Genomic DNA, 14828 nt, shown 5'->3' on the forward strand with positions numbered 1-14828 from the left:
TTTTTTCTTTTTTTTGACTAGTCAGCTCCTCTGCCTCCGTAGAGAGCTTGAGTCTTGCCGCTGAACTATTGTTGTCACAGGTTTACTGAATGACCAAGATGCTCATATGAATGTGTGGGAAAGAATGTGTGTGGAGGGGAAGGCCTTTTTATTAATTTTATGAGTAAAAAAAAAAAGTCATGATATAATGTCATAGGGGACATTGGGGTGGATGGAAGTCAACAAACATTGGACTTTAACCCAGTGGACTAAAAATATCATACTAACCATAAATATGTTGTATTTATCTTCCTCCCAGTATAAAACAGTACACTGATCAGGTGCAGTGATGTGACCTGAGGTCTTGACCGCTATAGGTTTTGGAACGTGCTTAATAAGGATATCCGGTACCACTCGTCTTCCAGCGTTGCAACTTTCACAAGCTTATATCTTGAAAAAGCTTTATATTAATATAGAGGGCTAATCACTCAGTTGCCAGAAATGTAATGTATTATACTGAGAGGTGCCTGTTATTTCAATTCCAAAGCCCTCAGAGGGCTTTAACAATCTGTACGGCATACGACATTCTCTGTCCTTGCACCCTCGCATCAGTTAAGGAAAACTCCTGGAAAAAAAACAACTTTTACTGCGGGGAAGAAACGTCAGGGAGGAAACTGAGGAGGCAAACATCTCCCAGGATCAACATGGACAACGTGATAAAATGACAAGAAAGTCAAGCCATATGACAGAAATGATACATAACAGCAGCAGTAGCAGTAATGCTAATAGAAATGTGACTAATAATAATAATAATAATAGTAGCAGTGGGTGTCGGCAGGCACAACTCCAGGTCCAGGTAAAGATATTAGGGTGCTATGAGCTCCATGACATATGATGGCGCCTGACCCTGAAGGGCTTTGTAGATTTCACCGGAAGCCAGAAAAGAGAAGTTAATACGAGAGTAATTTGATCTCTTTTCTTAGTTTTTGTCAGTAAACTTGCTGCAGCATTCTGGATCAACCGGACAGTTAATAGAATTAATAGAGCAGCCTAATAGTAAGTCTTTTTTTTTTGTGCAATGTTATGTAGATGAAAACAATGCAGTCCTTATTATTAAGAGTAGAGTTGCTGCGTCTGGCTTGATCGATAGATATATGAGTGGGTATCGTCTGCATAACAAAGAACATGTGTGGGTTGCCTCAAGGAAGCACATATAAGGTGAATATAATTGGTCCAAGCACAGAACCTCGTGGAGCTTGTGGAGGATTCATCATGTGCATGTTCAAACTGGGATTGATCTGTTAAATAGAACTTAAACCAGCTTAGTGCCGTTTCCTTTTGAACCTACCCTCACTGATACATATAGAAATCCCAACTCTGAGACACATCCGACCAGAACTCAGCATAATAACCTCCATGGAGGACTGTTCTATTAGACTACATTAGTTTCAGCTGGCAGGCTAAACGGTTTGTGCTTACTCAGCACTTCCACTGTACTGACCTCTGACATATGTGCCCTTTTAATGTGGTATCTTTCTCGACACAATGCATTCTTGGGGGTAAAAAAAAAGAAACTGTGTGAATTAGTCTAAAGGTTATTCCTGATGGGCAAGTGGCTCCTCCCATCAGTGTGTGAATGAGTGAATGATGTCATGTAGTGTTAAAGGGCTTTGAGTATTCGGAAGACTAGAAAAGCGCCGTACAAGTACAGATCCATTTACTATTTACCATTTACCATACTACGTCAAATGCAGCACTGCATCCAGTCACACTTTGCAGTACCCACTGTCCTCCAGGGGTCAAAGTTCAAGATGCCATGGTGTGAGGGAAGTAGTGTGTCCCAGATGAATGCATCATGCATGCAACAGTTGGCCACATGGGAGGAGCTGCGATTCATGTGTCTAACACGGGAACACGCGTTGCTACGTTGCACAAGTCAAACCGCATGAACTTTGGAGCTGACCTCCATTTCCTCAACCTGTGACCACCACTCTGCACACGGACCAGCGTCAGTTGTTCCTCCGTCTCCTCAACACAGCGGGGGGATGGCCGAGCCCAGCGGGATCCTGATCAAAGGGGGCAAAGTAGTGAACGAGGACTGCTCCGCGATCGGCGACGTCTACATCGAAAATGGGAAGATAGTCGAAGTCGGACTTGACCTTCGGGTCCCGGCGGGGGTGCGAGTCCTCGATGCCACCGACAAGCTGGTGATCCCGGGCGGCATCGACACGCACACGCACATGGAGCTGGAGTTCATGGGCACCAAGGCGATGGACGACTTCCACATCGGAACCAAGGTGAACCCGTTGTTGTTGTTGTTGTTGTTGACACCGTATCAGATAGACGAGGCGAGCAGGAGAGGTTCAAGTGCATCAGGTTAGACTGGAAGTTACCCGGTGCTGCCTTCATAATAATCCAGCATTATCGTCAAGTTTCATTTATTGCGTTCAGAATTTTAAGTACAAACGTGTTTGCATCAACATGTTCCAAAATGTTAAAAACAAAAACTCATTCTGCATAAATACCCATTTCAGAATAATGTACATCATCGTATTGGGTTGTAATTATTGATGCATTATCACGGTCATAACGCAGCTGGTAACTTAACACACTGTTAGTGACTCCATAGGGACACATCATACTTCATTTTTGTTCATTATATTTTGTATTGTCAATCTGAACCTGCAAGTTGATATTACCTCGGGACTAAAGTTGTTAAGTAAATGTCGTGGAGAGCAATATTTGAATCTGAATTGAATTGAAGTGTGAGGTACAGTAGAACATGTAGTTACCTCAAAATTGCACCGCTTGAGTATATTTGCTTAATTACTTTCCATCTATGCATAACACAGTATCCTGACTATCTAAGAATGTATTCAATTTGAAACTCGTGGTAACACCTGGATGACACTGATGCACCACAGACGTAGGATTCATGTGTGCTATTGGCTTAACATCTGCACCTTTTTTGAATTGTTTTATTAGAGTCCATTGGAATATAATGTCATCTTCGATTTGACCTGGACGTTGGTGTTTTATTTTGAAGGTTGTGACCAGAAGTGTATTTTTAATATGTCTGACTTAACTTCATTTCATTTTTTTTCATTCTTCATAGTTTTTTTTTTGCAAATGAGGACACGGGTGCACACACATAATCTGGAAGGAACTCCAGAGTTCCTCATGTTTCTGTTATTGTGTCCATACCTGGCACAGTACATGCTCATAATACATCGCGTACCAATGAGCAGTTTTTGTCAGCTATGTATCAGTAGTATAAAAGGTATTATAGGTGTCAGGGCGACATGTCATGATGTGTCAAAGGGAAACATAAGTCTATATTCTCACCAACAACTCCTCCATAAACTACAACCTGAACAGCAGCGTACATTCTGAATCGCTCCCGAAGCTTCACATTGGCCCCAAATGTTAATCTTTAACTTGAATCCTTGTTTTTAATGTGTGTGTTTTTCACCAGGCCGCCCTAGCAGGAGGGACAACAATGATCCTGGACTTTGTCATCCCCCAAAAGGGCAAGTCTCTCCTGGAAGCCTACGACTGCTGGCGAAAGAAAGCCGACCCCAAAGTTTGCTGCGACTACTCGCTGCACGTCGCCGTCACGTGGTGGAGCGACGAGGTGAACGAGCAAGACCTTTGTTAATGAACACAATAAAAAAATAACAACAATTCAAACAATGATTTGCCCAAGTGTGTGTTTGCCAATCTCAAATAAAAAATCTCTCTTTCTGCTTTCTCAGAGGGGGTACTATATGTAGAATCAATGTTACTCAGATCTATTCCCCCATTTTCTTCTCCAGGTCAAAAAAGAAATGCAGACGCTCACCGAAGAGAAGGGAGTCAATTCCTTTAAGATGTTTATGGCCTACAAAGACGTGTTCATGCTGCAGGACGCTGAGCTGTACGCTGCCTTCTCCCACTGTAAGGAGGCCGGAGCCATCGCACAGGTGCACGCCGAGAACGGGGACCTGATCGCAGAGGTGATGACCGGGTTTATCAACTGGAGAGCTGCTATTGTGTTTGTTTGTTTGTTTCCCATGTTTGTTGTCGTACGTGATATCGACTCTTCCTGCTCAATAATGTCTCTTATAGTGACATTAATGTGTTGGTAAGGAGTTTAACAAACACGCAAGCTGCTCAACACTTTTCACATTCACCCATAATAGTGATAGTTTCCTTTTTTTTACGAGTGAAAGCTAAAAAGCAAAATGGTTAACTATGACAAATGTACAGAATGTAAGTGGAAACGTCTTCTTAGCATAGGCAGTGAGAGTTAATTGACCAGTAATGCTGTCCTTTTTAATTAGGAAAGGCATGGTTCACAGCTCGGACAGATAATATCTGTGAGTAAACACACCACGGACCAAAACAATGATGGGCTCATGTTTAACGGTTGATGATTAACCCTGATTGTCGTTTTCCTCAGACAAGCTCCTGCTAAGTCTGCTAGAAGAATAGATGTCGTGGCAGCAATAGAAGTAGAAGGTTTAAAATAATTTAAAAAAACACTTCTGAATGAAGGGCAGGCTGCGTGCAGATGGTTCAAAGTCCACTGCCACTGTCTGCCGTAGCAATGAGAGCAAACCAAAGGCCGGTTGTTGAAAGCAACTATTGCCCCGTCCATATGCAGAAAATGTTTCACTCTTTTTCACCGCGGATTGTTGTATTTAAATATGTGTAATTGGATGGTTAATGTAGAAGTGCTGGCTCCAAGGCCTCTTTTTCAGTCAGAATGGCCAATTTCTGTTTTCTTTATTTCTCTCAAATGTGTCATGACAACAATTCACCGCTAGGAGGCAGCACATGCCCAAAGAGTGAAACGTTCAGGCCTCTAGTGGCTGGAAAAGGGATTAATGCTGCCACTGGGACATGAGTTAATGTTGGAGTGAGCATTCATTCGTGCTGTTAACCCAAATGATCTGTTTTTTGACCACTGCTTGAACCTTCATAATTATTTGCTTATAAGCAATATATTTAAACTGATAACACGTGTCAATTACTTCTGTTTGTGTTCTCCAGCTGTAAAACTCACACTGTACATTTCTTTGTCCGTGAATCACTTATTGTCAAGCTAAATTAATATATATATATATATATATATATATATATATATATATTAATATATGAAACCAGAAATATTTATTTTGTTAGTTTGTCGTCATTTCCATTTTCACAAAATCTGCCAGCCCAGTTTGTGACAAAGGGAATGGCCACCAATTTAGAAGAAAAGGGAACAAATATTGACATTTTCTAAAGCAGCGCTCTAAGTTGTTAGTTCATGTTAGTTTAGTTTGACCTGCTTGGACAGACACGGTGCCGTTGTTATCCTCCCGTCTCCAGTAACCTTTACGCTGTCTTGTTGTCTCCGTCCCCGCTGGGACTCTTCAGGGGGCCAAGAAGATGCTGTCTCTGGGCATCACGGGGCCAGAGGGCCACGAGCTGTGTCGGCCGGAGGAGGTGGAGGCCGAGGCCACGCAGCGAGCCATCACCATCGCACACGCTGTCAACTGCCCGCTGTATGTGGTCCATGTCATGAGCAAGTCTGCCGCCAAGGTGGTGTCTAATGCGCGCAGAGGCGGTGAGTGGCGCCCCCTGTTGTTGGAATGGGGCAAGTCCCAATATCAGTGTTCATATTTGTTATAAATATTAAATGTCTTTTATTTTTCACAGAAAAGACATTTCTTCATTCGTCATGTGACCTGAAGAGTATTCCCTTGTCCTCTCTGTACAGGGCGGGTGGTGTTCGGGGAGCCCATTGCAGCCGGACTGGGCACCGACGGCACTCACTGCTGGCACAAAGACTGGGCCCATGCCGCTGGCTTTGTCATGGGTCCTCCCCTCAGACCTGACCCCAGCACCCCTGGGTACCTCATGGACCTCCTGGCCAAGTAGGTGGAGCCACAGATCAGCGGGATATGTAACGTAGCACGTGTGTTTCAGAGCTATTGATGAAGATGTGGAAGCTGACACGCGGCAGTGTAAAAAAGACACACAACTGGGCTAATTTGCATATTCAAAGCACGGCTGTTACGTATTTGTTCTGTATTGTTTATTCATTCGTTAGTCATTCACATATATTTATCCATCAATCATGCTAGTGATGATCTCAGTGTGACGGGCACGGACAACTGCACCTTCTCTGTGTGCCAGAAGGCTCTCGGCAAAGACGACTTCACCAAGATCCCAAACGGAGTGAACGGAGTGGAGGACAGGATGTCTGTGATCTGGGAGAAAGGAGTGGTGAGTACGAAGGATACGAATGCGCTCATTCGGACACTTAGGGAGTAATGTGGCATAAAGATAAGGCTCCTTATACGCTCCCTTTTACTTGTTTTATTTCTACTGCGATATAAAACAGTGCTTAAACTTGGCCGTTTAAGCACAAAAAAATACGGAAATATCGACTATTTCAGTACTTTTTTCTTTTTTTTTTACAATACAAACAGAAAAAGGCAAAGATTGCAGCACAAAAGCCTCACAGTTGTTGCCCCCAAGGCCGCTGGGGGAGATTCACCACCTTCCGCAGCGCTTACAAATCACACAGGAGATGCTATTTGGGCAGAAACGGGGTTGCTTGCCGCTGCAGTTAAGCGCTGACCTCTCGCCTGCTAATTCCGTATGTTGTTGTCATCCATCCGCATTTACTCGACCCGGCCTCTTTGTGCGTCCCCCCCCCCCCCCCCCCCCCCCTCCCTTCAGCACAGTGGCAAAATGGACGAGAACCGATTCGTAACCGTCACCAGCGCCAACGCGGCGAAAATCTTCAACTTCTACCCGCAGAAAGGCCGAATCGCCAAGAATTCGGACGCCGACGTGGTTATATGGGACCCGAAGAGGACAAGGTGAGGATACCCCCCCCACCCCCTGACTCCTCGACATCAAGCAGTGTGTGTGTGTGTGTGTGTGCGTGTGTGGAGCAGGAAAAGGGACACACACAATTCTGAACGCTCTCTTATCTGTTAAGTAGTGAAACATTTCTTCCAACGCTATCAGCAGCTCGACGGCAGATGGTGCTGCTGAATCGTTGGGCAGACTTTAAAAGCACATCTCCGGGGGGTTGAATAAGATCAAGTTTGTAAAGTTTAGCAGTAACGCATGCATGCTGTAGATACAAGCAGCTAAAAATGGGATGTATCTTTCATCTTGTGCCACCTCAACGCACTCGTACACTCACACACTCGCGCCACGTAAGCCGATTGTGCTCGATCCAGAAGGTCAGGGTATGTCATCACTTATCTACAGCTGTGACATCATTTGAATATGACTCGCATCCATCAGTCGGTTAAAAAAAAATAAAATTAAAAAAAATAAACACCGTAGGAATGATTCACTCTTTTCCATGTTTTGGTTATATTTTTTTGATGGCTTTTAACACTTTTGAGCTCGATCAGTGGGATGATGCCGGTGGTGTCACACGGTGAGCATCTTAAAGATGACAAATATTTCACGTGGGAGCTAAACCGATGTTTTCATAGTAGAGAACGCGCGCGGCATTTGCGGCTATTTTTCAGTAAGCAGCTCAGAATATCACAAGGCTGCGTATGAAAAGAAGAAGGACAAAATGTATGTTATTATTCAATCTGGACAGCATGCAGAGGACAGCGTGCGTTCCTGTAGCTCCTGGACTGTGGCACACTCGGCCTTATGTAAGCCACACTGCGCCGCCCTGTTTGCTGCAGAACGTGGCCTCGGCCCCTCGGGGGACGTCACTAACTGCTGATGTGAATTGGAGAAGAACACATTACACACTGGTGTATAATTCGCTGTAAATGAGTGTTCACTGGCAACAACAACAATCTCGTGTGAGACCTGCACAATTCCTGCTGTGGAGGAGTCCGCCATTGTTGGAGCATCTCGGGGGGGCCCACCGTCTCCTGGGCCCCCCGAGATGTCCCCCCCTGGACGCCTTCTCAAATTCATCTCGTGAAAACCTGGGGATGAATGCGAGTGTGTCGCTTCATAACATCCGGGGGCCGAGGGGGGGGGGGGGCGGGGGCCACGAACGGTTGCGTAACCAGCGTCCAGCCGATTGTGTAATTGGTGCTACTCGGACATAACGAGGACGCATCTTTTGTTTTTGTCAGTGGTGTCGGGCTCTACAAATCAATGGGAAGTGTGTGAATGGGTTGTGTGTGTGTGTGCGTGTGTGTGTGTATGTTTTCTCTGAGATAAAAAAAAAGGAAAAAGATATTCACTGTGTTTCATGGGACTGAGTCAGAGTCATTTCACTGTTCACCGGCTGATTTAGTCTCTGCAGTTGGATCTGATTTATATGTCAGACATCATCAATCTGTACAGTGCAGAGCGTTTGATTATTTATAATATGAAGCGTTTTAATTGGCTTTTCTCGTCTCAGAGATTTATCATTTTCCACCACCCTCATGAGAAGGTTGCATTACGTTACTGCGACTAGTCACCGCATGCAGTGACGGAAGGTTCTGTGCTTAATTCAAACCTTTTTGTTAAAAGTGGATCACGTGATTCACAAGTCGGCTCCCAGCGTGTGGTGAACATTTAGAGAAACGTCAACCCTGTTTTGTGTCTTTCAGCTCGTTCTTTTTGTTTTTTTGGAGCATGATAATACACAATGAAAGTACAAATACCACAAAACGTCTGTATTTGGTTACATTGACAATCGCTGCAGCTCAACTTAAAAGTATTACATTTTTTTAGTTTTCCATAAATCTTGCATACATTAACCCCCGAGTGCTGTCAGATAAATCAGTAACGTAATGTTATTCATTTTTGCCTATAAACTCTTTTGCAGCCATGCTAAATGTGTTTGGCTGCCGGTGTCGTCATCAGAACTCCTTTTCAACGTCCCATTCCAGCCTTTTTTTGTTTTACAGCAAGTGAAAAGACGATAATTCATTATATTGCTTGTTGCTGTAAAGCAATAACTCAATATCTGTGCATGAATATTCATCTAGGCAGATTAGAACAGAATGCGTTAAGCATTTCCACAAGGTTTGCATGCGATAAAGACATTTAGTTCCAACGTATCTTTTTTTTAAATTTGAATGTAGCTGTATCTTTGTGTCTTGGCAGGAGGATATCAGCCAAGACCCACCACCAGGCCGTGGACTACAACATCTTCGAGGGCATGGAGTGCCACGGTGTCCCTGTCGTCACCATCTCCAGAGGCAAAGTGGTCTATGAGGACGGCCAGCTGAAGGTGTCAGCGGGACACGGCAGATTCATCCACAGGAAGCCCTTCTCCGAATTTGTTTACAAAAGAATCAGGCAAAGGGATCAGGTGAGTCAATCCTCACAACTTTTATGAGTATAACATAATACCCCAACTAGTAAAAGTCTGTGCCTGTGCTCCTAGAACCCTAAAAACCCACTGAAACCAAACAGCAGACGGTCGACACAGTTGACTTGATTTTTTAAATGCCCAACTTCCACTAGGAATAAACGTGTATACAGCCTGATACTAAAAGCAGTTTGGGTCTCTATAGCTAACATCTCCATTAATAACAACTATTTGTTAGGCCGTGATGGCGACGGACGAAGCCTCCCACTCTGAGCTTCATAACGGCTCTTCATAAACACCTATGGGTGACGCCATGTTGACAACGTCCATATTTTATACAGTCAAGTACTTACAGAAATAGTCCAGGTATCGACCTTCTCCACTAACTCCCTTTACGAGGGATTTCAGCACCGACGTACTGACAGCTGGACTGAATATATTTGTTGATTCGTCATTTCTTGTTTCATTATGAGAGCATTATAAATGAAAACATAGAGGACACAAAGGTCACTTAACCTTCCTCTCTGCTTTGTGTTTGGCCTGCAGGTGGGGAAACCTACGGCTGTCATCAGAAAGCCCTATGAAGGCAAAGTCATCTCGGTATGAGCAACTGGCCCACAATATGACAGTCATACATACATTATTCAGCCATTGGCCTTCAGCCAAATCACTGGTCGGTGTGTGGATGTTTGGGTCATCAACATTAAGGTCAATGTCCTGTTTGCAGATAATAACTCTGTTATGTTTGTGCAACTGTGTGAGGATTCCAGCTCGGTAGAAGCCACCGTGCTGCTGTCCAGTACATGTGCTCCAACTCACATTAACATACATACATTATGCAGAATCAACTCACTGCGAGGAATGAAAATAGGGCGTATGCATGATTTCATTGTTTTAAAAAATGTCGCTGGATTTTGAAAGGAGGATCTTTCATCATTTTAAAGTTTGAGCATAATTTGAGTATAAAATAATTACCCCCCAAAACTGTCTTGAGTTGTACATTTGCCTGATTCTTCTTTTACTGGGCTCTTTTTTTTGTTTTTTGTTTTATTTCTCCCTATTTTTTCCTTCATGTTTGTTGCCATTGGTAACCCAAAAGCATATTTTCCCTTTGATGAACTAGGCATTAAAATGACAAAGATTTACTTGGTTGACCCAGATTGACTCTGTAATTGCATATTCAGAAAGGATCGCACATTATCATATGCACTCTAACGACGGCCATGTATGGACTCGCGTTCATTCCTTCCCACGGTACAAAAAAAAAAAAAAAAAAAGGTCTGCGGCTGTCACCGAGCATCATGTGGCAGCTTCCTATTGGGCCGCCATGCTGCCGTGGTTTTTTTTTTGCCACAGGGCCGGTGGAGACATAATGTGAGCTTATCACGTTGCCACACGGGTCAGTGGCAGCGTGTGAGTCACAGAAGGCCTACTCATCCTTGAGCTGTGCCACTTCCCTCCTCTTGTCTCGGGTGTGGGATCGTACAGTCCACAATGAGGGTCTCTGAACATGTGGCTTCAAAAGAAAAGTCAAGGAACAATACATGTTTTCGGAGTCTGGGGAAGTGATTCACATGACATCACTCACGGTCTGACCGCATTCACAATAAACTGATCATAACTGCTTGTATAACAGCCATGAAATGTGGAAACGTTACACACAATAAACACCAGTAACAATGCAGGAACATTTACTAAAACATGGACTCGTCCATGATGAGCTTCCTCCGCCACACCTGTCAGGAGACTGCAATATAAACTTATACAAAATATTTTAATTTTAAATCGATTTTTTTTTTTTGTCCTCCACTGCCAATTTGATTAAAATCAAACAAAATAAAATGTATTAAACAATCTGAGCCAAGAAGAATGAATAAATAAAGAATGAAGTTATTAATAAAAATGGAAAGAGCAATATATATACAACTGCGAGATGTTAATGAACAGCGACAGTGGAACATTATACAATATAGAAGCCTGCCACTGTCTTTTATTTACTTAAGACAAACACTGTAGGACGCTTATAAATAGCAGGATTAACTGCTATCGTCACAAATACGTTGACCAGATTGATAATTAGACTTCCAAAGTAAAATGAAACACAAGCTGTTTATTTCAATGCCTCCAACAAAGCCTGTAACTTTAATGAGATTTAATATGTTGTTCGTATATCGTTCATGTATTTGATTGGTCGGCAGTACTGTGGTATCGATCCTAAATGTATACAGTATGTCCGGTTATCTCGAGTACACACAGAGATGGATTAATCATAGAATAATCTGTCTTGTTATAAAATGAACATGATGTGACGTCGGAGACATAAATTGACATTTCTAGTTGCTGAGCGCTCATTGGAGCTACACTGAATGAATGTATACGCTCTGGATTTATAAGTCTGTAATTGGTGAGCAATTGTTAACGTGAAAGGGTTCATACAAAGCATCTATTAACCATTCGCCATGGTTACCAGCATTGACAACTGGAAGATTGGCCAGTTATGTCATATATGATGTAAGTCAATCAACTACCACAGCATGCTGAATAACAGATAGAGTCAAGTCATGGAGCAACGCGTATTTATTGTTGTAAAAATATAATTGCACAACACGATTTCAATCATCTAGATTAATGGAAAGCAGCTTATTTAACTGAATATGATACTGTAGTCAAGAGTATCAAAAAGCCTTGATCAGATCTACAAACAGTAGAGTTTTATGAGGTAAAAGTTGATTTATGAAGTAATGATGTAATAACAGGATCATCAGGGACGTAGACTCCGTTGTTCAAAGTTGTCCTCATCAGGGGACCTTCTTATGCTTTCTTATAGCTAAAATAATAACTTTCTCACACGACACTCGGCGGATCCTCTTTCGGCCTGAAGAGTAGCGGCAACCAGAAATGTGGCTGAAAAGAGAAGACAAGCGTCACGCGAAGACATGTACACACGTCAGCAGCGGCAGACGGCCATTAATACCTTTAAATAAAGTGACGGCAGGCCGCAGCTTCCTTTCCCCTTCCTCTTTGTGCCTCTCTTCCTCAGGATTTTGTCGTGCAGGTACTCCGCCCTCTCCTCCGCCGCGCCGGGGAAGAAGCGCTCGCAGACCATCAGCCTGAGCTGGGCCGCTTTGGCAGCCGCCAGAGCCATGAAGAACAAGGCGAGCAAGATGGCCGCCAGAGGGGCGACGGAGTTGTAGAGCAGCAGCTTGGGTTCAGGAAGGCATTTCTTCTCAAACAGGGTCACGGAGTAGGAGAAGTCTTCTTGGTGGCTTTCCTCACCGAGCGGTATGCCTATTAAAGTCGCAATCCCCTGAGAAGATAAGTGAATATTCATATTCACGCATACTGTAAATGCAGAAATACATCCGAAGTTCTTTCACGAGCATACTTACTGTGATGCTGATCAACAACGGGACGTGGAATGGTTCCAGCTCTGATAGCTTTCTTGTTACAATATCAACAAAGCAGTACAATAAGGCATCCACGGTTATGAATAGGACCCAAGCCATAAAATGGGAGGCAACCGGAACACCGAATTTCAGCATGGCTCTCCCCTCTCTGGCGGTGGGACGGGCCGATGGGACGGCGGCGTACAGCTTCTCTTCCTCGGGCGTGAGCGGGAGGACGTGGGCCTTCCCCTCCGCCTTCCGCTTCCCGTCGAAAACGACGAACGCGCTGCTCGTGAAGCGGTTCTGGTATTCGGCGTCGCCGCGGTATCTCCTGAGGTGCAGCGCTATGAGCAGCACGAGCGCCAGGAAGCTGACGGCAGGGAACGCCCGATCGGTCACCGCGGAGACCGTATCCATGAGGGACTGGACATACGTCGCGGTGTCGTTCAGCTTCTGCTCCGCTTCGCTGAGTTTCCACCTGAAGTTCTCTGATTCCAGCCTGGGTGACACCTTGAGTTGGGAGTCCAGGTGCACCACCCCTAAGTCTGTCACCCCCTTGAGCATGTTTCCTAGCCACTTCAACATCTTGACATAGCTACTGAAGGGAGCGACGATGGCTGCTTTCTTGGCCTTTAGGTTGCAGATCATGCTCCGGACCAGGCCTGTGGTGTTCTCCAAGGTGTTGCGGATATTTCTAAGAACTACTAAACTGGTCCCGGCGGTCAGGAGCAGGTTCCGACTCTTCTTCATGAAAAGGGAGATCACAAATAGAGTCCCCAGGCACCTCACTCTCTTCGATAGGAAGAGGGCAACGGTGAGGAGCGCCTCGACGCAGAGGGCGATCCCTCCGGCTGCCGCCAGCTCATAGTTCAGGGTGAAGAGGAGGTACAGGAGGAGCAGGGAGCTGAGCAGGAGGCTGGAGAAGCTACATGTGAGGAGGAGGAGGAGAGTTCTCCGAACGCCATCGGCGTTACCAGTTATGAAAACATCCACAGCGAGGTAACCAATATCCACGAGGCTCCGTTTGATCGCAATCAGTGGGAATAACATCCTGGACATTGAGGAAGATTTTGGGTGGGGGGGATGGTTGGTGGGGGGGTGGTGGGGGGGGGGACACTAGAGTACAACAGCCACACAAAAAACAGAGGCTACATGAACAGATAGTTGCAAAAGGCATTTAATGATGGACAAAATGGCTCGGAACCGTAATATCTGAAAAGATGCATTTTTAAATGTGAACATTTTTTTTACTAATAATGCAATAATTAAGTACATACCTGCGATGCCGAGCTTATCATCTGTTCTGATGCATGTAGTTCTCTGGCTCCTTAAATACGGCTAAAACAGGAAGTGTCCTGCTCCCTCAAAACCTCAGTCATTTGTCAGTCATCCCTATTTTAAACCAAAAGCAGAAGCAAAGCGAGCTAATACGAGGCGGACGTGTTGACAGTGTGTGAGACTGGCTCGTGCTTTGGAAGATTGCATGTCTGTATGGCTCTGGTGGATGAATGGGTTCAGAAGACTTGCTGTGTATGCGCCTTAAAGGCACAGTTCACCCCTTCATCTTAAATACACAGCTCACCACAATGACACCTTTTATAGCGGCACAGTTCAGGCCGTCACACGGATTGAAGACCCTTTGGTCCAAAACAATAAATGTGGTGCAGTCAAGTAAATTGTTTAGAGTAAGGAAGAAAACAACTTTTCTAATGTTAATGTGTAAAAAAAAAGAGTTTTGAGGATAAACTATATTCTTTTTAACTTTTGGAGATACATGAAAAATATCACTCCAATAAACCCCCTGTGGATTTCAAGATTTCAAAATTGATCTAATAGCTCGTATTATTACGTCTGGTAAAATGCAAATCTGAAAGCAAATCAAATGTGTATAAATGTGAATGGGACATTACTTTGTGACAACTTATCACGGCACCTTGAGGACACCAGAACATGTTTTACACATGTGTGTGTTAATATTTTACATTTTCACTTTAATTGCCCGCCTCACCATCTGCGTCTCCAAAGAGTTTCCATATGTTTGTGCACATTCTCTTATGCATGAGACCCCCGGATTGGGGGGTACAATATCCTATAGGTTGCATTATGGGATTTGTAGGATCTTGACCCAGACTGAATCCATACAGGATTTATTTTTAGAAAGCGTGTCACACGTGTCACACTCTTGTGCGTGT

The 14828-nt window shown here is 44.2% G+C and overlaps 2 protein-coding genes across 2 annotated transcripts; one reads left to right on the forward strand and one right to left on the reverse strand.

Moving 5' to 3' along the window:
* Positions 1-1908: 1908 nt before the first annotated feature.
* dpys (dihydropyrimidinase) lies at positions 1909-10230 on the forward strand. Its single transcript, XM_034528879.1, has 9 exons — positions 1909-2276; positions 3455-3613; positions 3795-3974; positions 5383-5572; positions 5726-5882; positions 6093-6234; positions 6694-6836; positions 9043-9250; positions 9797-10230. Exons 1-9 carry the CDS (start codon positions 2025-2027, stop codon positions 9854-9856), a joined length of 1491 nt encoding a protein of 496 aa, XP_034384770.1. The 5' UTR covers positions 1909-2024; the 3' UTR covers positions 9857-10230.
* A 1835-nt stretch (positions 10231-12065) lies between these two features.
* LOC117727951 (dendritic cell-specific transmembrane protein) lies at positions 12066-13386 on the reverse strand. The gene is made up of 3 exons (XM_034528503.1): positions 12772-13386; positions 12225-12557; positions 12066-12154 (listed from the first exon to the last, which is right to left on the reverse strand). The coding sequence occupies exons 1-3, from the start codon at positions 13384-13386 to the stop codon at positions 12095-12097; spliced, it is 1008 nt and encodes a 335-aa protein (XP_034384394.1). The 3' UTR covers positions 12066-12094.
* Between the last annotated feature and the right edge of the window lie 1442 nt (positions 13387-14828).

Source organism: Cyclopterus lumpus, chromosome 25, assembly GCF_009769545.1.
Source record: "Cyclopterus lumpus isolate fCycLum1 chromosome 25, fCycLum1.pri, whole genome shotgun sequence".
NCBI classification, from domain to species: Eukaryota; Metazoa; Chordata; class Actinopteri; order Perciformes; family Cyclopteridae; genus Cyclopterus; species Cyclopterus lumpus.

What these genes read in the sequence shown, in the direction of transcription:
- dpys (XM_034528879.1), top strand. Translation starts at nt 2,025, where the DNA reads ATGGCCGAGCCCAGCGGGATCCTGATCAAAGGGGGCAAAGTAGTGAAC. An exon ending in ACTTCCACATCGGAACCAAG is followed by an intron (nt 2,277 to 3,454) that starts GTGAACCCGTTG and finishes GTTTTTCACCAG; the next exon opens with GCCGCCCTAGCAGGAGGGAC. An exon ending in TGATCTGGGAGAAAGGAGTG is followed by an intron (nt 6,235 to 6,693) that starts GTGAGTACGAAG and finishes CCCTCCCTTCAG; the next exon opens with CACAGTGGCAAAATGGACGA.
- LOC117727951 (XM_034528503.1), bottom strand. Translation starts at nt 13,386, where the DNA reads ATGAAGAAGAGTCGGAACCTGCTCCTGACCGCCGGGACCAGTTTAGTA. An exon ending in TGCTGAAATTCGGTGTTCCG is followed by an intron (nt 12,558 to 12,771) that starts GTTGCCTCCCAT and finishes TTATCTTCTCAG; the next exon opens with GGGATTGCGACTTTAATAGG. An exon ending in TGCCGTCACTTTATTTAAAG is followed by an intron (nt 12,155 to 12,224) that starts GTATTAATGGCC and finishes TTCTCTTTTCAG; the next exon opens with CCACATTTCTGGTTGCCGCT.